Genomic DNA, 24,891 nt, shown 5'->3' with positions numbered 1-24,891 from the left:
ATCCCTCCTTGCCGGTCTCGCGGCCCCGCCACCTCAGCCTCGGCGGCCTGCACTCGGGCCGCCCCACCCCGGCCGCCGCCCCCCGGCCCCGGCCGAGGCTCCCGGCCAGGCTCACGGCGCCGTCGGTCCCTTCGCGGCCCGATCCCCGCCGCCCCCCAGGCCCGAGCTCCCGCCGCGCGCTCCCCACCCCCAGCCTCCGCCCTCGCCCCGCTCGGCCGCTCCCGGCCCGCTCCCCCTAGCCGGGCTACCTGGAGGCAAGGGCGGCAGAGCACTTCACCCAGGGCCCCAGGTCGCAGAGGGCCCGGTGCTCGGGGTCCCGCTCCTTCTCCCGCTCCACGTGGTAGGCGTAGATGGAGAGCAGGATCCCGGCGGCGCACACTGCATACCGGGCCACCCGCTCCCAACGCGGCACCGACACTCTCAGCAGGACGGGCGCCGCCATCTTCCCCCCTCCGCCGCCGCCGCCTCCTTCGCCGCCGCCGCCGCCTCCCTCCGCCTCCACCTCAGCCGCCGCCGCCCGTCGGGGCCCGACCCAGCCGCCGCCGCTACCGTTACCGCCTCCGCCGCCGCCGCCACCGCCGCCGCCGCCGCCGCGCCCCATTGGCTCGACCGCCTCCTCCGGGCCCCGCCCCCACAGGCGCGCGGCCCAACCGCCCCAAAAGGAGAGATCCTGGCGGGGCGGGGAAGGCGCGCGCGGGCGCGGTGTGGGGGACGGAGCGCGCAACTGGCCGGGAGGCCGGCCGGGGGGCGGAGCCAGAGGTAGTGCGGCGCGCGCAGCGGGCGGGGCCGAAGGAGGGGCGGGGCCAGGGGAAGGGAAGGGCGGGGCTCTGGGAGGGGAGGGGAGGGGAGGGGAGGGGAGGGGAGGGGAGGGGAGGGGAAGGGAATGGAAGGGAAGGGAAGGGTGGCGCGGGAGGGGAGGGCTGGCGCGGGCGGGCCCTAGGGTACCCGGTGCAAGGAATAAATTTCAAAGATACCAACATGTGTGACTGGATAAGCCCTTGGCACCACCTCCTGGGGGTGGTAATCAATTGCCATACTTTCTGCCTTTTTTTTTTGTCATTATCACTTGATATTTTCTGACCCAATCCAAATTAGCCTTGGCTATTTCCCAGAGCTCCAGAGCCAAGCTCCAGAGCGACGTTTACATTACCTGATCTTCCCCATCACCACCTCCACGCACTTCGTGTTCAACAAGTGCAAACTTAACTATTTTTGAAACATTATTTCTGAATGCCTTGCTTCCCTGTAAGCTGAATTTGAGATGGCTTAACATAATTCGTGTAATATAGTAAAGTATAAAAATGAACTAAAAAATCAGGACGAAGAAAAAGACAAATCAAAATAAAAGACCAGGGGCTTCCCGGGTGGCGCAGTGGTTGGAAATCCGCCTGCCAATGCAGGGGACATGGGTTTGAGCCCTGGTCCGCGAAGATCCCACATGCCACGGAGCAACCAAGCCCGTGCGCCACAACTACTGACCCTGCGCTCTAGAACCCGCGAGCCACAACTACTGAGCCCACGTGCCACAACTACTGAAGCCCGCACGCCTGGAGCCCATGTTCCGCAACAAGAGAAGCCACCCCAATGAGAAGTCCGCGCACCGCAACGAAGAGTAGCCCTGGCGCGCCACAACTAGAGAAAGCCCACCCGCAGCAACGAAGACCCAACGCAGCCAAAAATAAAAATAAATAAATTTATTTAAAAAAATAAATAAAGACCAGGAGTAAGAACACAGACAAGGGACTTTGCTGGTGGCACAGCGGTTAAGAATCCACCTGCCACTGCAGGGAACACGGGTTCGATCCCTAGTCTGGGAAGATCCCACATGCAGCAGAGCAACTAAGCCCATGCGCCACAACTATTGAGCCTGTGCTCTAGAGCACACGAGCCACAACTACTGAAGCCTGCGTGCCTAGAGCCGGTGCTCCACAACAAGGGAAGCCACAGCAGTGAGAAGCCTGAGCACCGCAACGAGGAGTAGCCCCCACTCACCGCAACTAGAGAAAGCCCACACGCAGCAACGAAGACCCAACGCAGCCAAAAATGAATGAATAAATAAATAAATAAAATGCCTTAATGGCTCAGGCCGATTAAAAAAAAAAAAAAGAATCCGTCTTGCAAAAAAAGAATCCTTCTTGCAATGCAGGGGACTTTGGTTCATCCCCAGTGGGGGAACTAAGATCCCACATGCGGTGGGGCAACTAAGCCCTCACACCACAACTACTGAGCCCGCGCTCCTCAACTACAGAATGCAAGCGCTCTGGAGCCCACACACCACAACCAGAGAAGCCCGCATGCCACAACTAGAGAGAAGCCTGCGCACGCACTGCAATGAAGCGAAGAGCCCACCCTCCAGAGCAAAAGATTCCGCGTGCTGCAACTAAGACCCGACGCAGCAAAAAATAAATTAATTAATAAATTAATTATCAGCTCTGTGCTTTGTGACCACCTAGAGGGGTGGGATAGGGAGGGTGGGAGGGAGGGAAATGCAAGAGGGAAGAGATATGGGAACATATGTATATGTATAACTGATTCACTTTGTTATAAAGCAGAAACTAACACACCATTGTAAAGCAATTATACTCCAATAAAGATGTTAAAAATAAATTAATTAATTAATTAATTAATTATTTAAAAAAGAACACAGACAAGCAGGCCATAGAGTATCACATAATTATTAAAACCGAGCCATAAATTTGGCTCTGAGCTTCCTGGTGGCCAAAACTAAAAGAAAAATACATGTATGTTATTCTCACTGTCTCTAAGAAGAAACACACTGTTCTTGGAGATTGCTACATTTTTCCTGGTTGCCGCTGGCCAAGAGATTTCAGTTTTATATAGTGATTTTGAGTAATTGATGTCCTATTAGTTATGTATTGTTGGGTAACAAATTACCCCAAACTTGCAGCTTAAAACAACAACAGCAAAAATCTCTTATTTTCTCATAGTTTCTGTGGGTCAGGAATCTGGGTGTTATTTAGCTGGGTCCCCTGGATCAGGGTCTCTCACAAGGATGCAGTCAAGATGTTGGCTGGGGCTGCAGGCATCTCAAGGCTGGAGAATCCTCTTTCAAGCTCACTCACAGGGCAGTTGGCAGGCCTCACGTCCTCTCCGGCTGTTGGCTGGATCCATCAGTTCCTGGCCACTTGTACCTCTCCATAAGAAGCTGCTAGCTTCCCTTAAAGCAAGGAATAAGACAGAGTGAGGGAAATGGAAGTCACAGTCTTTTCTGTAACCTAATCTCAGAAGAAACAGCCCATCACTTTTACATATTCTGTTACTTAGAAGCTAGTCCACCAACCTAAGTGTCCATGGATAGATGAATGGATAAAGGAAATGTGGTATGTACCCACAATGGAATATTATTCAGCCACAAAAAACGAAGGAAATCCTACCATTTGAGACAACAAGGACAAATCTTGAGGGCATTATGATAAGTGAAATAAATCAGACAGAGAAAGACAAATACAGTTGACCCTTGAACAAGGCAGGGGTTAGGGGCACCAGCCCCCCTGTGCAGTTGAAAATCCAAATATAACTTTAGAGTCAGCCCTCCATATCCAAGGTTTCACAGCCACAGATTCAACCAAGGATCGTGTATTACTGTCCTATGTGTGTATTGAAAAAAATCCACATATAAGTGGACCTGTGCAGTTCAAGCCTGTGTTGTTCAAGGGTCAAGTGTACTATACAATCTCACTTGTGGAATCTAAAAAAGCTGAAATCATAGAAACAGAATTGATTGGTAGTTGGCAGGGGCTGGCAGGTGGGGGAAACGGAGAGATGTTGGTCAAAGGGCACAAACTTCTAATTATAAGATAAATAAATTCTGGAGATCTAATGTACACTATGGTATCTATAGTTAATAATATTGTATATGTGAAAGTTGCTAAGAGAGTTGCTAAATCTTACATGTTCTCATTCCCTCCCTCCAGGCCAAAAAAAAAAAAAAACGGTAATTATGTGAGGTGATGGATGTGTTAACTGATCTTATTGTGGTAATCATTTCACTACATATGTATATCGAACCATGTTGTACATCTTAAACTTTCACAATGTTATACGTCAATTATATCTCAATAAAACTGGAGGAGAAAAAGAAGCAAGTCCCTAGGTCCAGTCTACACTGAAAGGGAGGGGATTACACAAAGGCATGAATACCAGAAGGGGAATCACTGGGATCATCTTTTTTTTTTTAATAAATTTTTTTTTTTTTTTATAGTTGCTTTGGGTCTTCATTCCTAGTTGTGGCGAGCGGGGGCTACTCTTCGTTGCAGGGCTTGGGCTTATTGCAGTGGCTTCTCTTGTTGTGGAGCACGGGTTCTAGGCACGTGGGCTTCAATAGTTGCAGCATGCAGGCTCAGTAATTGCAGCCCGTGGGCACGGGCTTCAGTAGTTGTGGCTCGTGGGCTCTAGAGCACAGGTTCAGTAGTTGTGGCGCACGGGCTTAGTTGCTCCGCGGCATGTGGGATCTTCCTGGACCAGGGATCGCGTGTCTCCTGCATCGGCAGGTGGATTCTTAACCACTGCGCCACCAGGGAAGCCCTCATTGGGATCATCTTAAAGCCTGCCTACCACTGTCCTCAAAAAGATCGACTCTCTAACTCTCTGGTGGTTTTCATATTTCTGAGTGGACTCATTCTCCTGTAGCCCCCCACCTTCTGGATTCCTTTACTGACTTGATAAGATCTATTGATTATCTGGTTTCTTTTACTCATCATTATGTCTGTGAGGGTTTTCCTATGTTATTGTACACGGCTGTGTAATAGTCCACTATATAACTAACCACAGTTTTATTTATCCAGTCTGTCCACTGTTGATGGACATTTGGCCAGTTTTTAGCTATTATGAATAAAGCTGCTGTGAACATTCTGTAAACGTCTTTTGGTGGCTGTATGCAGTCATGTCTATTGGGAATACATCCAGGGGCGGAATTAGAGTCAGACAGTATTAGTTATACTGCCTCAGCCAATTTAGGTCCTCCAAGGAGGAGATGCCAAAGTGAAATCAGATGTGTAAGAGACTGACAGGGGACAATTCCTGTGAAGGATAAAGGAGACAGGGAACAAGAACAGGCATGGAGAGCCTCCAGATCATCACAAAGCAGGTCTGACCACTATGAAAGCTCTGCAGTCTCATCCAGGCTGACAGGGAGCAAGGCAGGAGTAGCCCCTATCTAGTAGCCCTGCCAGGCACAGTCATGTGCTCCCAAGGCTGGGAGCAGCCTGAGACTGCATGGTCTCAGCTCGAGAGCATGGCCTCAGCATGAGTGCTGTGATCGATCCAAAGGTGTAGCCAGCCACTGGAGGCTACTGGCCAGCTAGCCTCTTTGCAGTAGACTCTCTTGAAGGGAGACTGACTGGTGTACCACCAGGGCCACCACACTACCAAACAGTCTTCCAAAGGGGTTGTACCAATTTAAGCTCCCATTAGCAAAGTATGAGAGTTCTGGGTACCCCACATCCTCACCAATCCTTGGCAAGGTCAGTGCTTTCCGTTTTAGAAAATCTGGTGGCTCTCTAGAGGGATCGTGGTGGTTTTAAAATTGCCTTTCCCTGAAGACCAACGAATTTGAGCTCCTTTCATATGCTTTTTGACTACTTAGATGTTCTCTTTTGTGAAGTGCCTATTTAAGCCTTTTTCGCACTTTAAAAAATGGGTCGTCTTTTGCTTATTGGTTTGTAGAAAGAAAGTCTTTATATATTCTGGATACAAACCTTTGTCAGTATGTGTATGGCAGATATCTTCTATGCTTTTTTTAAAAAAATATTTATTTATTTATTTATTTAGGCTGCGCCGGGTCCTAGCTGTGGCAGGCAGGATCTTCATTGTGGCATGCAGACTTAGTTGCAGCATGTGGACTCTTCAGTTGCAGTATGCGAACTCTTAGTTGTGGCATGCATGCAGGATCTAGTTCCCCAACCAGGGATCAAACCCAGGCCTCCTGCATTGGGAGCACAGAGTCTTCCCACTGGTCCACCAGGGAAGTCCCACCTTCTCCTATACTTTGGCTTGCTGTTTCCCCCTTTTTTTTTTTAATTTTTATTTGCCTTTATTTTTTTGCAGCATTTATTCCTGGGCCATAAGTTTCTGTTTCTTCAGTTTCTTCTGGGATGTCTTTTGCTTCTGTGCAACGTCCTCTTCTGGTTTAGGAACAATCTGTTCTTTTTTAGTAAGGATCATCTCAATGTGGCAGGGAGAGCTCACGTATGGTTTGATCTGACCGTGAACTCTGTAAGTTCTGTGCCGCACCTTGGGGGCTTTGTTCAGCTGGATGTTCTCAATGACCAGAGAATCTACATCTAAGCCCTTAAGTTCAGCATTACTCTCTGCATTTTAGAGCATGTGCAGTAAAAATTCAGCACTCTTTTTGGGTCACCGACCCTGCGTCCAGTCCCACTGTTTGGCCTGGGCACACCTACCAACTCCACCATTGTAACGATGGAATGGCACACGTTGCTTCTTTAAAGTGACATCCTTCAGATACTTGGTGGCTTTTTGGATACGCATACCCTTAACGGCCTGGGCAGTTTCACGAATGTTCTTAAAGTGAACACGAAGATCTGAACCTCTTGATTTGCATGATTTTGTGGGGTTTTCTGGGTCAAGTGAATAGCACACCATTTTTAGAGGTCACCTCAGGCCGCTTACCGGAAAAAGTGCCCTTTCTCCTTCTTAATGGTGTTTTTTGCTGAACAACTGAAGAGACTTCTTTGAATTCCTCATACACATTCTACCACCTTCACCTTGGAGCTTTCAAACTCCTACTTACCCACATTTTAGATACCTCTTTCTCCTTGAAGGCTTTCCCACTTCTATTGTACTAATCGGGCTCACTAGGCCAGGGATTCAAACCCCCTCAAGACTCTCTCTGTCCACCTCCTACCTCTATGTGTCAATTTTGTTCTCTCAGGCCAGTTTTTTGCCTATAGAAGGAAAAGTGGTCCCATAGTTCCTCCATTTGCATCTTTGTTTTCTCCTGCCAGTAAGGGACTGCCTCTCCTCCCTTAAATCCAATTTTTAAAATCCTGATGAAGAATTCAGACAGCTCGACCAGCCTCAGGTCACTCATGAGCCCTGTAGCTAGAAAAGGAAGAGTGCTGGAGATGGCAGCCGCCCCCACCCCCAGACCTACAAGAGAGTCTATGCAAAACCAGTTCTCCTAAAAACAAGAAGGTGCTGTTCCCAGAAGCAGGAAGGGGTAGCTGGGCAGACCCAGCAGGAGGAAGCTGCTGTGGGAGGATGCTGGGGGAGGCTGCCACTGTTGGGGGCTCACAGGGAACAGCCCTTGTCTCTGTCCAGAAGAAGCTCTCCTGCTCTGTAAAGCGGTTCATCAACCTTTCTGTATTGCCAAGAGGCAGCTGAGGCCTTCTGTACTTGGTGGGCACAACTCTGGGAGGTCACTTTGTGCCAATCCAAGAATGTGAATTTCAAAATTTGTACATAGGGAATTCCCTGGCGGTCCAGTGGTTAGGACTCTGAGCTATCACTGACGAGGGCCCTGGTTCCATCCCTGGTCGGGGAACTAAAATCCCGCAAGCCACGCAGGGCGGCCAAAACAAACGAACAAACAAAAAAACTTGTACATAGATGGAAACTTCATACATTGCTGGTAGCAGTGTAAAATGGTGCAGCCCCTCAGAAAACAGGTTGGCAATTTCTCAAAATGTTAAACATAGTTACTCTATGGCCCAGCAATTCCACTCCTGGCTATATTCCCAAGAGAACTGAAAACATGCGTCCACACAAAAACTTGTACATGAGTGTTCATCACAGCATTATTCACAATAGTCAAAAATGCCCATCAACTGATAAATGGATAAACAAAATGTAGTATATGCATACAATGGAGTATTATTATTCAGCCATAAAAAGGAATGAAATGGGGAGTTCCCTGGTGGCCTAGTGATTAGGATTCTGGGCTTTCACTGCCATGGCCCCGGTTCAATCCCTGGCTGGGGAACTGAGATACTGCAAGCCACACAGCGTGGCAAAAAAAAAAGGAATGAGGGCTTCCCTGGTGGTGCAGTGGTTGAGAATCTGCCTGCCAATGCAGGGGACACGGGTTCGAGCCCTGGTCTGGGAAGATCCCACATGCCACGGAGCAGCTGGGCCCGTGAGCCACAATTACTGAGCATGCGCGTCTGGAGCCTGTGCTCCGCAACAAGAGAGGCCGCGGTAGCGAGAGGCCCACGCACCGCGATGAAGAGTGGCCCCCGCTTGTCACAACTAGAGAAAGCCGTCGCACAGAAATGAAGACCCAACACAGCCATAAATAAATTAAATAAATAAATAAATAAATAAATAAAGCATGACACAAATTAAGCAATGTGAATACCATCAAGCTTTAAAAAAAAAAAAAAGTTAAAAAAAAAAAAGGAATGAAATACTGATATATGCTATAACATGGATGAATCTTGAAAACATTATGCTAAATTAAAGAAGACAGACCCAAACATAAAAGGCTACGTATTATGTCATTACTTTAATTTATTTTTTAATTGAAGTATAGTTGCTGTACAAAATTAAATAAGTTACAGGTGTGCAACATAGTGATTCACAATTTTTAAAGGTTATACTCCATTTATAGTTATTATAAAATATTGGCTATATTCCCCCTGTTGTGCAATATATCCTTGAAGCTTATTTATGTAACATTCCTTTTAAATGAAATGTCTAGAGTAGGCAAGTCCCTAGAAAGAGAAGCTAGATTACTGGTAGCCAGGAGCTGGGGTGATGGAAAATATGGAGTGATTGCTAACGGGTATGGGGTTTCCTTTTGGGGTAATCTAACATTCTGGATCTAGACAGTGGTGGTGGAAGCACAACTTTATGAATATGCTAACACCACTCTAAAAGGGTGAATTTTATGGTATGTGAATTACACCTCAATAAAACTTATTTTTTAGGGACTTCCCTGGCGGTCCAGTGGTTAAGACTTCGCCTTCCAATGCAGGGGGTGTGGGTTCAATCCCTGGTCCGGGAGCTTAGATCTCACATGCTTCATGGCCAAAAAAACAAAACAAAAAAAAGAAAAGAAAACTGTTATTTTTTAAAATGTGTACATAGAGCTTCCGTGTTGTAATTGCTCACTTAATGTCTGTCTCTACCAACTGCAAATTCCGTGAGGGCAGTGGCTGGGTCTTTTGTATTCCCAGCAGTTGGGGTAGTGCCTGGCACAATAACACGCGCTGAAGAATTATTTGGTGAATGGATGACTGAATGAATGATACCAGCTTAAATGCCACCTCATTCAGGAAACTCCTCCCCCCGTGCTCCCGAAGAGCACCCCCTCCCCCACCATTCTCTTTCCTGGAAGGACAGACTCAGGCTGGGACGAGTCTCCACTCCAGTTTAGCACCCCAGCTTCTGGGGCCAGCTCCCTGGCCACATCCCCTTGGGCCACTGCAGCTACAGCACTTCATTCCTGGGGCTGGTTTAAGGGTCCCTTTCATCAACACCTGGAGATGTGCCTTTCTTCCTACTGAGCTCAGCTATGTGTTTAAGCTTTTCTTCTTTCTTTCTTTTTTTTTAAGATGTCCTATTTATTTATTTATTTTTAATTTTTGGCCGTGCCGCGCGGCTTATGGGATTTTAGTTCCCCAACCAGGGATCCAACCCAGGCCCTTGGCAGAGTCCTAACCACAGGACCATCAGGGAATCCCCTAAGCTTTTTTTCTTCGAAGGTTTTATCTCGTATTTCTGTATTGGTATTTCTGTAGTTTCTGTGTTGGCTCAATCCATCGTACCAGAACCAGAAATCCCAAAAGGCTTCTATAAGCTTGTTCATGACCCCAAACTTGCTTTGCTGGGTTAGAACACTGTATATTGTCTGTCCAAGTTTTGAGAAAGGTCACAGCAAGGATACAGCAGGACGCTGTAGGTGTGGCAGTCGCTGGCTAGAAATCTTTTTTTTTTTTTTTTGGCCACACTACGCAGCTTGTGGGATCTTAGTTCCTCGACCCGGGATCCAACCCGCGCCCTCAGCAGTGAAAGCCCAGAGTCCTAACCACTGGACCGCCGGGGAATTCCCTAAAAATCTTTTTATAACAGAGTCTGTGAAATCCCAGGCCTCCCAGTGTCCTTCGGGAAAATCCCACTCAAAGTGAATATCCTATTGAAAGGGGATGGATGTGTCATCTTTGCTTTCAGGCGATAATGGATTCTGATATCATTTCATTATTGTCAGCACAGATGAAATGCTCTTTTTATAATACTGGATGAGGAGTGGACTAGTAAATATCCTATGTCCATAGATGACCTGCCGACCCACCGGATGAAGAGGCCGTCCACTGAGCACACATCTACATACCAGGCACTGTGTTGGCTTCTGATATGTTACATTTAAATTTCATAAGCTCTGTACAAGGTAGGTATCATTATCTCCAGTTTCCATGGGAGAAAAGTAAGTCTCAGAGGGCTAAGTACCTGGCCCAGTTACTGTAAGAGGTAGCGCTTCAATTAGTACCCAGGCCGACCTGGTTTGTGTTCCCCATCTTTCCACCGGCCCGTGTGGCTGCCCTCTGAGAAGGCACCTCTCAGTTTGACGTAGGTGCTCCGTTTGTTCCCAGATGTGTGAATGGATTATTCACCAACCCTCCCCTTCCATTCTACTCTATGCGTGTAACCAAGTGCCAAGGTCTTTCCCTGTTCCTGCCTCAGTGTAAAAACCAATATATCCCTGTGGTCTGTGGTAGGCTGGACCCAGGGTTAAATGCTGACGTCTGCTGACGTTCCATCTGCTCACTGCCATCCCAGATACCACGCTGGGGCAGCCTGAGGCTCCACTGAGATCATTTCCTCCCGAGATCCATGAATCTCAGCATGGCCACCCTGACCACCCAGCCTAAACTTGGTCCCAGAGCTCCAGTAGGAACCCTGAAGCTGGTCACGTTCCCCACCAGGCCCTCACCCCTGCCATCCTGTTCTCAAGATCTTTACCTGTATTTAATTCCGACAACAACCTTTGATGTAGGAATTATTGTTTTCTATGTTTTACAGATAAGGAAACCGAGGCTCAGAGAGGCTAAGTAAACTGCCAAAAATCACACAGCTGATAAGTTGTAGAACTGGGATTCAAGCTCCAGCAGGCTGGCTTCCTGATCTATGCTCTTAGCTTCTGTGCTATGAGCTAATATACACAGAGAATTTAGATTTCTTTTTCCTTAGCATTTACCACCATATAACATAATACATATTGATTTTTTAAAAATCTATTTTATGTCTGTCTCTCCCACTAGAATATAAGCCCCCCAAAGGCAGAGATCTTTGTCTGCTTTGTTAGCTACTGTATCAGCATCTAGAAAAGGACCTGAGCACAGAGTAGGTACCCAGGAAGTACATTTTGCATGAATGAATGAATGAGCACTGAAAGAATGTTAGCTATCAGTATCTTTGCACAAATAATAAGCCCACAGCAAATATCTTTTTCCAAATAAAAGAGAAATTCTCCTCCCAGAGACTACTTCTTTCACCACCCGGTAACAAAAGGCAAAAACTCAAGAAAGCCTTTATAATAGAATTTGACCTCTCTGCCTTCAGCACACCTCTCTCAAGTCCTCTGCTTTCCTGAGGATGTCAGTGTCCTTGTGAATGGCCATGTAACTCTCCTGACTCATTGTCCCATATCTTCCTCAACTCTGATGACCTTTGCTTCCATTCTACTTCAGCTGACCACAGGAGTGGTCCTTGTGATCCTTTTGAATGGCCAGATTTCTGAAATCTTAAACACCTATACTCTGCTCTTTGTTCTTCCCTATTATAGCAGATTGCATTTTCCAAGATGGCAGCAATAAGGTCTCCCATCCTACATGCTCTTCTTCACTGTGATATTGGCCCTGCTCCCATCCAGAGTTTGGGGCTATGTTCCTTCCCCTTAAATCTGAGAGTCTGACTGTGGCAGAAATGATGCTCTGTGCTTTTTGAGGTCAGATCGTAAACCATTCCTCCATGGTCTTCTTGGGGTGCTTGCTTGTTGAAGCCAGCCACCATGCTGTGAGGAGCCCCAGGACACATGGAGAGGCTGCATTTAGGTCTTTGAGCCAACAGCTGCAGGCCTTAACTGACAGCCAACATCAGTCGCCAGACATGGGACTAAAGAAGCCTTTAAGATAACGCCAGACTCAGCCACAGCAACAGTATCAGAGACCCAAGTGCAAACCACCTAATGGAACCCAGTCAACGCCCAGAACCATGAAAAAAAAAAAAAAGACTATTGTTTTAAGCCTCTAACGTTTGGGGTTTATACATTATGAAGTAAGAGTAATTGAAACACCCTTCTTTCCTTCTAGCTCTCTGATTCTCTCACTCACCAAACCTAGTCTCTCCCTAGAGACCTGCTGTGTCCTAATCAATGTTTTCCCCATTGTCCCAGCAGGAGACAGGTTGGGACATCTCCCTGATCTTCATGGCTATTTCAAGACCATTTTTCATCCTGCTTGGTTAACCTAAATGTCTCTCTCTTCTCCCGCAGTCTATCACCTTAAATACTCAATCTACGTAGCAAGCCCTGACTTTGCAGGGTTCCCTCCCTAAGAATTTCTGAGATTCTCTGAGGACGGCCATATGTCACCCATAAAGAGATGAGTTAATTTGTCCAGGGTCCACACTCCAGCCAGCAGTGAAGCCAAATACAAGCTGCACCTGGCCCTCCCTGCACAGCACACTTTCTCTTCTTGCATATATTTTCTACACTATATGAGGATGAGAACACTTTTGAGCTAATCAATGTGCATGCTTTCTGTTTAAAGGAAGACAATAAATAACCCCTGCCAAGTTGCTGAATTCCTAGTGGGATTGAAACCCAATCCCCCTAAAAGTGAGTTCCCTTATGGAGTCCATGATTAATCTCTCTCCAAAACTTTATTCCCTTTCTTGTCCCCTCTGACCTCAATCCTCTGCTAACTGAACACTCATCAGAGTCAGATGACAAGAATGGCTATTGTCAGTAACATCGTTAATGTGCTAAAACTGTTATTATAGATATCATCTTAATGTACAAACTCAGGTTGTTTCTCCAGAGCAAGATGAGCTAACGGGCCTCGAGCCATGGACCACCTGGCCAGAGAATCATACACCAGATACATCCTGACTCCCAAAACTGTGATTAAGAAATGTCACAGAAAGCAACCAACTCAGCCAGCTTTATTTGTGAAACAAGGAAATAAAGGCTTACTTCTCTTAAAAGAGAAAGAAAGAAAGAAAGAAAAAATGAAAGAAAGAAAGAAAGGGAGAAATGTCACAGAAAATTGGTGTAGCCACTAAGGAAAACAGCATGGAGTTTCCTTAGAAAACTAAAAATAGAGTTACCATATGATCCAGCAATCCCACTCCTGGGCATATATCCAGAAACAATGAAAACTCTAATTCGAAAAGATACACGCACACCAATGTTCATAGCAGCACTATTTACTATAGCCAAGATATGGAAACAACCCAAGTGCCCATCAACAGACGATTGGTTTAAGATGTGATACACACATACACACACACACACACACACACACACACACACACACACACACACAGGAATATTACTCAGCCATAAAAAAGAATGAAACACTGCCATTTGCAGCAATGTGATAGACAGAGAATATCATACTAAGTGAAGTAAGTCAGACAAAGACAAATATTATATGATATCACTTATATGTGGAATCTAAAAAATAATACAAATGAATCTATATACAAAAAGAAACAGACTCACAGAAATAGAAAACAAACGTATGGTTCCCAAAGGGGAAAGGGGGGGGGAGGGATAAATTAGGAGTATGGGATTAAGAGATATAAACTACTATACATAAAATAGATAAGTAACAAAGATTTACTGTATAGCACAGGGAACTATATTCAATACCTTGTAATAACCTATAATAGAAAATAATCTGAAAAAAATATATAACTGAATCGCTTTGCTGTACACCTAAAACTAACACAATATTGTCAATCAAATATACGTACTTCAATTTTTAAAATGTCACAGAAATGTCACAAGATGATGATTAATCTCAGCCTTTTTGTTCTTCCCCTTTAAAAAATCCCCAAACTCAAAGCCCAGGATGGAGTGGATCTGAGGCTTGTCTCCCACTCCCTTGCTTGGTGCCCTGTAATTGCAGTAATTCTGTACTTTGCTGCAAACTTCTGCTGGCAGTTTGGCTTTCTGCACCGCAGGCACATAAGCCCTTTGTTCGGTTTCAGGATCAGGTGTTAAAAACAGTTGCCTTCATATATAACTCCTATGAATGTTTATCCTCTGTTTATTTTAAAACTTCCTAATTAGAGGCTTTCCAAGATACTCTGTGAAGTCCTCAACAATTCAGAGGAAGCCCAAGAATAAATTATTCAAAAATCATTAACAAAAGGCTTTACCTTCTCTCACAATTTAGTTGGCAATCTTTTCTTGCTGGTATAGAAAATATTTTTTAGAAGAGGCCTCTGTGTGTTAGAAACAAGGCTTCTTCTATCAATCTTTTGGCCAAGAGATAGCAATAGTACCCGTCTCAAAGTGCCTGAGGAGGATTAAATGCATGGTGCCTGGCACATAGTAAGTGCCCAATAAATGCTAATTATTGTCACCTTAATCCTTGTCTCTATAGGTAAAAGACAAATGAAGCATTCGGTGAAATTTAATTCTTCCATAAGCGATGGCTTAAAATAAACTGCTATTTGAAAACTAAAATTATCATGTTGGGTAAATGCTTTCCAAAATTTAACTGATCTGTATTTCAATAACTCCATGAAACACATAAATTTGTGTAGTTACTTAGAAGAACATTTAACAATTAATTTTTTTTTGGCCACACTGCACGGCTTATGGGATCTTAGTTCCCCCACCAGGGATTGAACCCGCACCCTCGGGAGCGAAATCGCAGAGTTCTAACCACTGGACCGCCAGGGAATTCCCTTAACAACTAATTTAAAGTGCACATTCCTGGGCTTTGCTTCTTCCCTGATTCCCAGCAGAGGAGAGACCTGGGAATGTGTATTTTTGTCAAATCCTCTAGGTGATCCTTACAATCAGACAAATTCTGGCAGTAATATTGATTGGAGGGTTAATGAGTGCACGGCTTTCCTGGGGAGGCTAATTAGTACCCCTACCTTGAATATTCTCCAGGTTAAATGATGTTGGCCCTAGAGCGGCTGTTTTCAAGTTCTAATGTGCTCAAAAATCACCGGAAAAGTTGTTAAAAATTCAGATTCCTGGTCCTACCACCAAGAGATTCTGATTCAGAGATGGGAGGGCAATCAGGAATCTACATTTTTCAACCAGCCCCCCCCCGTCCAGGGCGAGTCTTTGAGAAGCACTTTCAACACTGGTCATTCACACGCTAGAGAGAAGCTACACATTTTTTTTTAAAAGAAAAAGTCTGACTTTGCTGTGTAATCTGAATTTCCCAGACCTCATCAATGTGTGCAAATAAACAGGTTACCTTAAAATTGTAACTGAGGCTTGTGAATTTTGAACACCAGGTGATTGTGCAATAATCAGTTCTCCTCCCCAGGTTTATCTGGAGATCTCAAAAAAAGTGTCTTCGGGTATGCGTGTGTTGTCTTTTTATTTGCCACACTGACGGTTCAAATCTCAGCTCCATTACTTAACAAGGGGGGCAAGTTACTGTTGCTTATCTATTGCTGCCTCACGAATTATCCCAAAACTTAGTGGCTTAAAACAGCAACAACCGTTTTCTTATTTCTCAACGTTTCTGTGGGTTGGGAGTTTAAGAAGGGCTTGGTTGGTGCAGTATCTCCTCATATGGTTGAAATCAGACAGGGGTTAGAATTGGGGCAGTAGGGGGAAGGAGAACAAGGGCTGGCTGGGTATCTCTCACTCTCCGTCTTCATGTAGTTTCAGGACCTCTCTGTGTGGTCATACCACATGGGTTAGTTTGAGCTTCCTCACAGCATGGCTTCCTCAGGCCACTCCTTCCATGGCAGCTCAGGGCTTCAGGATAAGTGTTCCAGTAAACAAGTTGAAAAGGGCATCTCCTTTTCTGACCTAGCCTTGGAAGTCACACTGCCTCATTTCTGCCGCATTCTGTAGGTTACAAGGGAGTCAGAAGCCTGCCCGGATTCAAGCAGAGGGGAACAAACACCATCGCTCAGTGGTAGGAGGATCAAGGGCACATTGCAGAATAACATGTGGGTTAGGCAATACGGTGGCAGCTTTGGAAATCTTTGGAAATCTCAATCTGCGACATAACAACCTCTATCCAAGCCTAACTTTCTCATCTGTAAAAGAAGGATAATAGTAGTATCTACCTTATAGTGTTGTAGTGAGGACTAAGTGAATAAATGCATGGAAAGCACTTAGAATAGTATCTGGCATGCTCCATAAACACTAGCTATTATTATCACCAGTACTATCATCAATATTTCCATTGCTCACTGAACCAGGACTATGCAGTCATGGCCCTCCTAGGTCCTCAGAAGTGCCTGAGTCCAAGTAAACCACTGCCTCTGGCCTCTATTTCCCTAATCACTGTCACTGTCTGTAAATCTTCCACCATGGCTAGTGTCCCTGTTGGCTGAGCCAAGACCCTGCAGCCGCTGGTTCCCATAACTTCCCAGAGATGCCAATGAGTGGACTGCACAGGACTGGCTGCAATCCACTGCTGTCACTGCCTCAGTGTAATTATTGCCACAATCCCAAACTCTGGCAGGCAGCCCAATATTTCCACAGAGGAGGGTGTGGGGAGACCCACAGACCTTGTGTCAGGGACAGTAGATGCAATGGCAGCATTAGTTTCTGGAGGTGACAGTGACAGGGTTCTGGTGCCAGTGGGGGGGCAGGCCAGGGGTCCAGCTAGGGCATCAGGGAGGGGTGTCTTCACCAGAGCAGCTCCCAGACAGGACCTGGGCCTTTGCTGCTGCCTATAGAGCTTCCCATCATGTTTTCCCTGACCATCCAGCAATTTTGCAAACTATCCAATATCCTTTTAATAAATTTCTGTTCTTTTTAAATTAGCCAGAGTTGATTGTGATGCTTGCCCATAGTGCCTCGACCAGTACTGGAACTTTTAGCATTTTTTAACTTCAGACGCTTCAGAGCACAGTGCCCTCAGCAGGGACACCAGCTCTATGAGAATGCCCTGGACCAGAAGACGTAAGGCCTGCCAAGGGGCTGTGGGCATTAACCAAGGAGGCCAGAGCAGGGGGAATGAACATGGTGATGCCCTGGGGTAACAAACCTGCCAGTTCTCAGGAGTACCAATAAGACACACTAGAAGACTCCCTCCAAGGGCAGGAGGAAGATCCTATGACAGCAGGTGAGGCTAAGACCCCGAGACATTTGGGATGTTCATAACTATTGACGTGACCTTCTATTTACCCACAGGCTGAGGCAGGCCCTAGGAAACCTGTTAGTCCACAACAACCTCCACGAGCCACCAGGAGACCTGTTGCCCAGGTCCTGGCCACAGTACGTAACCTCAAAATAGGGGCCATCAAGGCTTGTTAGAATGTCTGGGGTTGAGAAGGAAAGAATTCTGAAATTCCTTGTTTGTTTACATTTTTAAAAAATTATTTATTTATTTTTGGCTGCATTGGGTCTTTGTTGCTGCACGCAGGCTTTCCCTAGTTGAGTCGAGCGGGGGCTACTCTTCGTTGTAGTGTGCGGGCTTCTCACTGCGGTGGCTTCTCTTGTTGCAGAGCATGGGCTCTAGGTGTGCAGACTTCAGTAGTTGTGGCACATGGGCTCAGTAGTTGTGGCTCAAGGGCTTAGTTGCTCCATGGCATGTGGGATCTTCCTGGACCAGGGCTCGAACTTGTGTCCCCTGCATTAGCAGGCGGATTCTTAACCACTGCACCACCAGGGAAGCCCCTAAATTTTTAATTGATATATATATATCAACTTGGTTTTTTTTAAAACAATGTTTGTTTGTCTTTACCCGTAGCAGATGATACAGGAAGGTGGTATAAAGAGAGGGAGAAAGGGGCAGAAAATAGGGAAAATAGAAAAAGAGAGAGGGAAAATAGGTTAAAGCTGACGATATCACTTTCATACAACTCTAGAGAATTTAGGTAGCAGCATGAAATGTCCAAGTCAGATGATTCAGGGTGTGCTGGTAGCATCATCACCATCCTCAGGGAAGCCTAGAGTTCATTTCTCAATGAAGATACTTCAAGGTTGGAATGCCCAGCCATAGGGAGGGAGGAGTCCAGGATCTGGCCAGGAGTGGGTCACTTACCCTGTCTTTGCCTCAATGTCCTCAAAGGAACAAGACAAGTGAGGACTCAAGCACCTGTTCTCGAAGAAGAAAGAAAAAAGGAGTCTCAGGAGTATCTTTAACAATGCTACGGGACTTCCCTGGTGGTGCAGTGGTTAAGAATCCACCTGCCAATGCAGGGGACATGGGTTCAAGCCCTGGTCCGAGAAGATCCGACGTGCCCGGAGCAACTAGGTCCGTGCGCCACAACTACTGAGCCCACGAGCCACAACTACTGAAGCCTGTGTGCCTAGAGCCAGTGCTCCACAACAAAGAGAACCCACTACAGTGAGAAGCCCGTGCACTGCAATGAAGAGTAGCCCCCGCTTGCTGCAACTAGAGAAAGCCTGCGTGCAGCAACGAAGACCCACCACAGCCAAAAATTAATTAATTAATTAATTAATTTTAAAAAACCCAATGCTACGGGACAGTTCAGTTCAGAAACAGAACTGCTAAAGTACAGTTTGTTCTGTAAAGGAGCTACTGCAAAGGAGCTTGTAGGGGTCACGACTGCACACCCTGCTCCTGAATCCGCTCACACCAGCAGCCCTCTGCACAGCTGGCCAGTTAATCCTGTACCAGCAACTGTGGCCACTTAAGCCTTCTTATTTCATGAGGATGAAAAAATGAATGCTTGTTTTTTGGAGCAAAGAATGTGTCTCTGAAAATTACAGCTGAGAGGAACTTTCTAGATGACTGAGTCCAACCCCTTTGATAGCAAATTTCAGTCAAATTCAATTTAAAAGCAAAACACTTGATACACTAAAAGGAGTTCTGGTCAATAAAACAATGTTAAGAGAGTGACGGTTTTTGACAATCTTGAATGATGTATTGGTTATTTACTGCTGCATAACAAATTACCCCCAAACCTTAAACCTTTAGTGGCTTAAAACAACAATAGTTATTGGAACTTCCCTGGCAGTCCAGTGGTTAAGACTCTGTGCTTCCACTGCAGAGGGCATGGGTTCGATCCCTTGTTGGAGAACTAAGATCCCACATGGCTTGTGGTGCAGCCAAATAAATAAATAAAAATAAAACAACAATAGTTATTATCTCACAGTTTCTCTCAGTCAGGAATCTAGGCTCCCAGGAATCCACAGCTTAGCTGTGTCCTCTGTCTCAGCGTTTCTCACAAGGCTGTGTCAAGGTTTCAGCCAAGGCTGCAGTCTTATCTGAAGGTTTGACTGGAGAAGGTGCTGCTTCAAACCTTCTTCACATGGTTTTGGCAAGATTCACTTCCTCACTGGTTGTTGGACTGGGAGCCTTAGTTCCTTGATGACTATTGCCCAGAGATCAACCTCAGTTCCTTACTATCTGAGCCTCCCCAGGTAGCAACTTGCTTCATCAGGGTAAGCAAGCAGAGAGAGCAAGAGAGAGTGCCAGCTAAAAGAAAGTGGTAGAGATGGAAGTCCCAGTCTTGTGTAAGTAACCTAATCATGGAAGTGACATCCGATCATCTTTGTGTATTCTATTCCTTAGAATCCAGGAATCAGGTCCAACCCACACTTAAGAGGAAGCTATTACACAAGGGAGTGAATACCAAGAGGCAGGATTATTGGGAGTCATGTCAGAAGCTGCCTACAGATGGTGTATAGAAGGTAGGGAAGGGGTTAGAATCACGGAAATGCAGAATTTTCTGGTTGAAAAGAAAAGGCCCTGTAAATCCCGCCACCCACATGATGCCTGAATTCCCAATATAGCTCCCTGCCAAGAGGCTTCTCATTCCACATCTGCACAATGACATGGTTAGAAATGGTCTCCTAATGCTGGACGAGAAACCATCTGCCTATGATGTTCACCCATGCCCGTGCAGGCACCTTACAATTTGCGAAAATGGTGGAAAGGTCAGAAGATTCTATTCTCTTTAAATGATGGCTAGCTGCTTTCGCAAAAGCTGAAAGGTAAATTACAAATAAAGATTTGGTCTAATTTTTAAAGTAACCTGGAATATGTAGAATGTTTCTGCAATTATTAGTCCACATATTTTGACATATAAATCACCAAATATCTCTCAGAGGAGCTGGACAAATCAGCAAGTGTTAAAGAAAACAGCAGTGGGAGTGTCTAGTGCAACCAAACCAGTCATCAAAGTCAGCAGTTAAAAATTCCAGAACCAAGAAAATAAATGGATCAAAAGAAAGGAAAGGCCCTTGGGCTTTACTCCTTTCACACAAAAGATATTTTTCATGTGTAATTCTGAATTTGGCAAGATGTCTGAACTGTGGCTCAGTGACTGGCAGACAGCATTTCAGAGTTTACAGCACGCTCTCTGGGAAACTGTCGTAGCCAAAGTTATGGCATCATGTTTGACCCTCACTTATCCACAAGACCTGGCTCAAACGGCTGTTCATAAACGTCAACTTTAGTGTCAAAAGACATAAGATTGTAGAAGGTAATTAAGGTTATCAAAAAGCAATGAAGCCAAGAAGGAAGGAAAAAAGGAAGGAAAGGAGGAAGGAGGGGAGGAAGGTCCCTTCCTTCAAGTACTTCCCCCTCATTTTGGATGAATCCAAGAATATAGGAATACATTAATACCTACCTTCACGACCACAGCACTGTTTTGGGGTGTGTGCTTATTGGAAAACCAATCAACTAATTAACTCATAGAATGGCCAAGATGAAAAGGATCTTGAGGAACATGTGGTCTTATCCCTAATTTCAAAGATGAGGAAATCAGGTTCCACAGAGGCTAAATTACTCACCAAGTAGACAGAGAAGAGGGACACTTAGGTCAACCATTCCCACAAGGGGTCCAACGAGGAACAGCTGAAGCCAACACAGTAGTGTCTCCTCCTACAGGGACAACCAGTTCCTTTTGCCTCTCGCACACCCTCCAGCAAGCAGGATTTCTCAACTTTGTGTTTGTGCAAACCCTTGAGCAGCGCCAGCTCCTGCACCAAGAGGCTCTCCACTCTGTTTGCAATGGAGGGCAAAGGCTGCGATGGTTCGGCCCGCTCCCAACTCTCTCCACAGAGGCCTGAAAACACATTTGTTGTTCCTAGTTAGGTGAGTAGAGACCAGGCTCATCGAGGAGGGGTAGAAGTGGCCAGACCAGACTCAGGGATTGTGAGGTCCTATCCTGATCCCTCTGATGGCTGGAGGGGGCAGTGAGGACTGGGCCATCCAGAATGACTGCCCAGCACCACAGCCAGCAGGTCCCTGGGGGTCCAACCCAGGAGGCACCTGCCAGTCCTGACTGAGCACTCTGAGCTGGGTGGGCATGCCAAGTGACATCCCCAGGGGACCTCCAGGGTGCCCCCCAACTCCAGGATGAAGTCAAGGTCAGTCCCAGGCGCACACGGTACTGGTGCACAGCAGTAAAAGAGGACAATGCTGGTCCAGATCTGGCTGAGGGTCAGTGGGGACAGTTGTGGGCCTGGAAGAACCCCCAGGGAGAAGCCAAGGCCAAGAGCAGGCAAGGTTCCGGCCAGACGCCTCCCTAGTACAGGGCCTTTTCTCCTCCTGTTCCTTCTCCGCTTGGAGTGTGATTCCTCACGTGTGCTAGATCCCATGCACCCTGTTGTAGGCCTCTCCTCCGGGTATTTTGTCACCCTGTGCTTTTCCTTGCACTTCTCTCTGAAACGAGCTCATTCCCTTAAAAAAAAAAAAAAAGAGGGGTTAAAGTTACTTTCTTCTTGAAGTAAAAGAAAAATAGTCAACCAGAGGAGAGCATTAACTGTTACTATTCTAGAAGACTTCACTGGCCACCACACAGGGAACAGATGGGAAAGGGGGTAAACCCCCAAAGAATTTTGAAGCTAATGTTAGTGAAGGTTGAAATAATTTGTCTGCTTTTCTATATATTTTCCCTCAGCCCAAATGAAACCTAACTTTTAGCTCTAGATGCAAGATCGAAAAAACACGGAAATGCAAGACAACACGTTGAAAAGACCAAAGAGTGGAAGGAAGGCGGTTGTATCCAGAGGTGTTCAGTGAACTCTGATGCTAAGAGATCAGGAAAGGAGAAAATGGAGGGTGAAGAGGGGGACATTTCAAGAGTTGAGCAGGTTATTTTTTATCAGACATAGTGTTTACTGGACTCTCCTCCATTAAAATATTGCCCATGGAAATAAGATTAATATTTATTCCCTATGGTTCCCAGAATACCAAAAAAAAAGAGGGGAGAGAAAGACAGGGGAGGAAGTTAAAAAGAGAAGGAGGGTTTGAAGGAGAAGTGGGGAAATCCCCAGAAAATTCCAGACACGTCTAAGCCCTTGCTTCACTATTCTCCCCTCCAAATCTGTATTTACCTCCAGAAAGGATTCCAAGCCCTATTTTGACTTCTCTCTCCCATTTCTCAATCCATGCTTGTTCCTCAAGTATTTAGTTAGGGAGGAAAGCTGTGAGCTAGTACAATCTGCTCCCCTACCACCTCTGGAATTTTCCCTGTGGAAATTGGACACAATAAACTCAGACAATGGAAGCATTCACTCCAGGGCAGCCAGGGATGCCTTTGTTCTGGTGAACCAGAATGAAGCTTAACTAAATATGCCAGGGAGCAACTTAAAGTGGAAATGGAAAATGACTTTCCACTTGGAGAGAGAGTAAAACACATTAGCAAGAGATTTGGGGTCTAAGAAAATCCAATGAGTTACAAAGGATCATTTTCATTCTGGCCTAGTGAGATCATGGTAGAAGTAAGTTAACGATTAAAGTTTGAGAAAAGTGCCTACGTATTTCATTTCTTTAAAGTCGTATTCCCCCCACCACTTTATTGAGGTATGATTGACATATAGAAAGCTGTACATATTTAACGCATACAACTTAATGTGTTTGGGGGTACAACTGTGTCCTCTTTTGGATCATATGGTAATTAGAATGCTTAAACATTTTAGACACACAGACATGGTACCTGGATCATTTAAAAGGCAATGGGTCATTATACTAGGAAGTGTCTAAATTTAGCTGTTTTGTAGAGAGTTCTATCTCTGATGAAAAGGGGGAGTTTATATCACCTCACACCAGTTAGAATGGGCATCATCAGAAAATCTACAAACAACAAATGCTGGAGAGGGTGTGGAGAAAAGGGAACACTCTTGCACTGTTGGTGGGAATGTAAATTGATACAGCCACTATGGAGAACAATATGGAGGTTCCTTAAAAAACTAAAAATAGAATTACCATATGACCCAGCAATCCCACTACTGGGCATATAACCAGAGAAAACCGTAATTCAAAAAGACACATGCACCCGAATGTTCATTGCAGCACTATTTACAATAGCCAGGTACGGAAGCAACCTAAATGCCCATCAACAGATGAATGGATAAAGAAGATGTGGTACATATATACAATGGAATATTACTCAGCCATAAAAAGGAACGAAATCGAGTCATTTGTTGAGACGTGGATGGATCTAGAGACTGTCATACAGAGTGAAGTAAGTCAGAAAGAGAAAAACAAATATCGTATATTAACGCATGTACGTGGAACCTAGAAAAATGGTACAGATGAGCCGGTTTGCAGGGCAGAAGTTGAGACACAGATGTAGAGAACGGACATATGGACACCAAGGGGGGAAAACTGCGGTGGGGTGGGGATGGTGGTGTGCTGAATTGGGCAATTGGGATTGACACGTATACACTGATGTGTATAAAATTGATGCCTAATAAGAATCTGCAGTATAAAAAAAAAAAAAAAAAAAGAGGGAGTTTAAAAGACTCCAACTAGGAACTATTGCACTGCTCTGGGCCAGAAATGATTATCGCTAGATTGAAAGTATGATGGTGGGGATGACGGAGAGGAAGAGGCAGACAAGAGAGATGGTCCAGAGATACAACCAAACGGGACCTGGAGAGCAAGTGGATCTGGTGGCATGGGTAAAGGGAGAACTCAAGAAGGCTCCCAGGTGCCCGGGGGAGATGGCAGTGCCAGTCACTGAGCTGGCAGATAAAGCTGGGAGAATACATACCATCACTCAGCCAGTCAATACACTCTGACCAAGAGCCTGCAGAGGGCCGCGTGTCTCCAGCCCCATGACAGACATCTCACCTGCCCTGATTGCCTGTCTTCACGATTACAAAATGAAGCTTGTTTTAAGAATCCAATAACATCATTGTGTTTAACAGTTGGTGTAGATATTCAGAAGTCCTCAGACAGTGCACATTTAATGAATCCTATAAGTAAAAAGATTAGATAAAAGTTAGTGAACTCCATGAAGCCAAGAATTATGCCTTTTGGATGTTCCATTTGGTAATCCCTCCTTCTGCACCCTATGCCACTTAACAAGCATGCTGGGAGAACAGGGGAGGGAGGAGACGTGCAAGGGGCAGGGGGACACAAGCCATGGTGACACCCTCCTCCACCGGGCCGCCAGTTTGTCCAGTCCTTTCTATAATCCACTCATTTAAAAACAGTTTCCCAAGTGTAAAATATCAGCTTTGTTCAATGACAAAATGGATACTCAAGGTTCGAATTCACTGAGAAGGAAAACAGCTCAAAGACCATTTGGGAAATTTTAAATTCAAAGAAACTGAAAAAAAGTTCAGAGACAACAGTGGAAGTAAAACCAATTTTAAAGGACACTGTGTTGATCCAGGGAAGCCTGGTTGGTTTCTTGGCCAATCTCTTCCCTATGTCTTTGTCCCTCTCAAAGTGTGGGTGTCATTTTCAAACTTGGGAAAAGAGCTATTGGGGAACTCTTGTTCTTTAGAAGCCCACTGCTGCTGAAAGGCTGTTTTGACTCATA

General features: G+C 45.6%; 1 protein-coding gene and 1 pseudogene across 5 annotated transcripts in view; both read right to left on the bottom strand.

The window, feature by feature from the left end:
- VKORC1L1 (vitamin K epoxide reductase complex subunit 1 like 1) overlaps positions 1-704 on the bottom strand; it is a 59,895-nt gene extending 59,191 nt beyond the window's left edge. The window contains exon 1 of one of the 4 annotated variants that reach the window (XM_082432459.1): positions 249-704. In XM_082432459.1, coding sequence (XP_082288585.1) covers positions 249-601 — 353 coding nt within the window. In that variant the 5' untranslated portion in view covers positions 602-704. The remainder of the gene's footprint in view (positions 1-248) is intronic. The other 3 variants (XM_082432458.1, XM_082432457.1, XM_082432456.1) reach the window with 3 other exon arrangements.
- Positions 705-6,069: 5,365 nt separating this feature from the next.
- On the bottom strand, positions 6,070-6,510 carry LOC309644900 (large ribosomal subunit protein uL22 pseudogene; annotated as a pseudogene). The gene is made up of 2 exons: positions 6,423-6,510; positions 6,070-6,329 (listed from the first exon to the last, which is right to left on the bottom strand). The product of its transcript is annotated as a large ribosomal subunit protein uL22 pseudogene (transcript).
- Between the last annotated feature and the right edge of the window lie 18,381 nt (positions 6,511-24,891).

The sequence above is a fragment of the Balaenoptera physalus genome, assembly GCF_965194825.1.
Source record: "Balaenoptera physalus genome assembly, chromosome: 16".
Taxonomy (NCBI): Eukaryota; Metazoa; Chordata; class Mammalia; order Artiodactyla; family Balaenopteridae; genus Balaenoptera; species Balaenoptera physalus.
The sequence above is the reverse complement of the archived record's forward strand: the minus strand, read 5'-3'. Positions and strand labels throughout refer to the sequence as shown.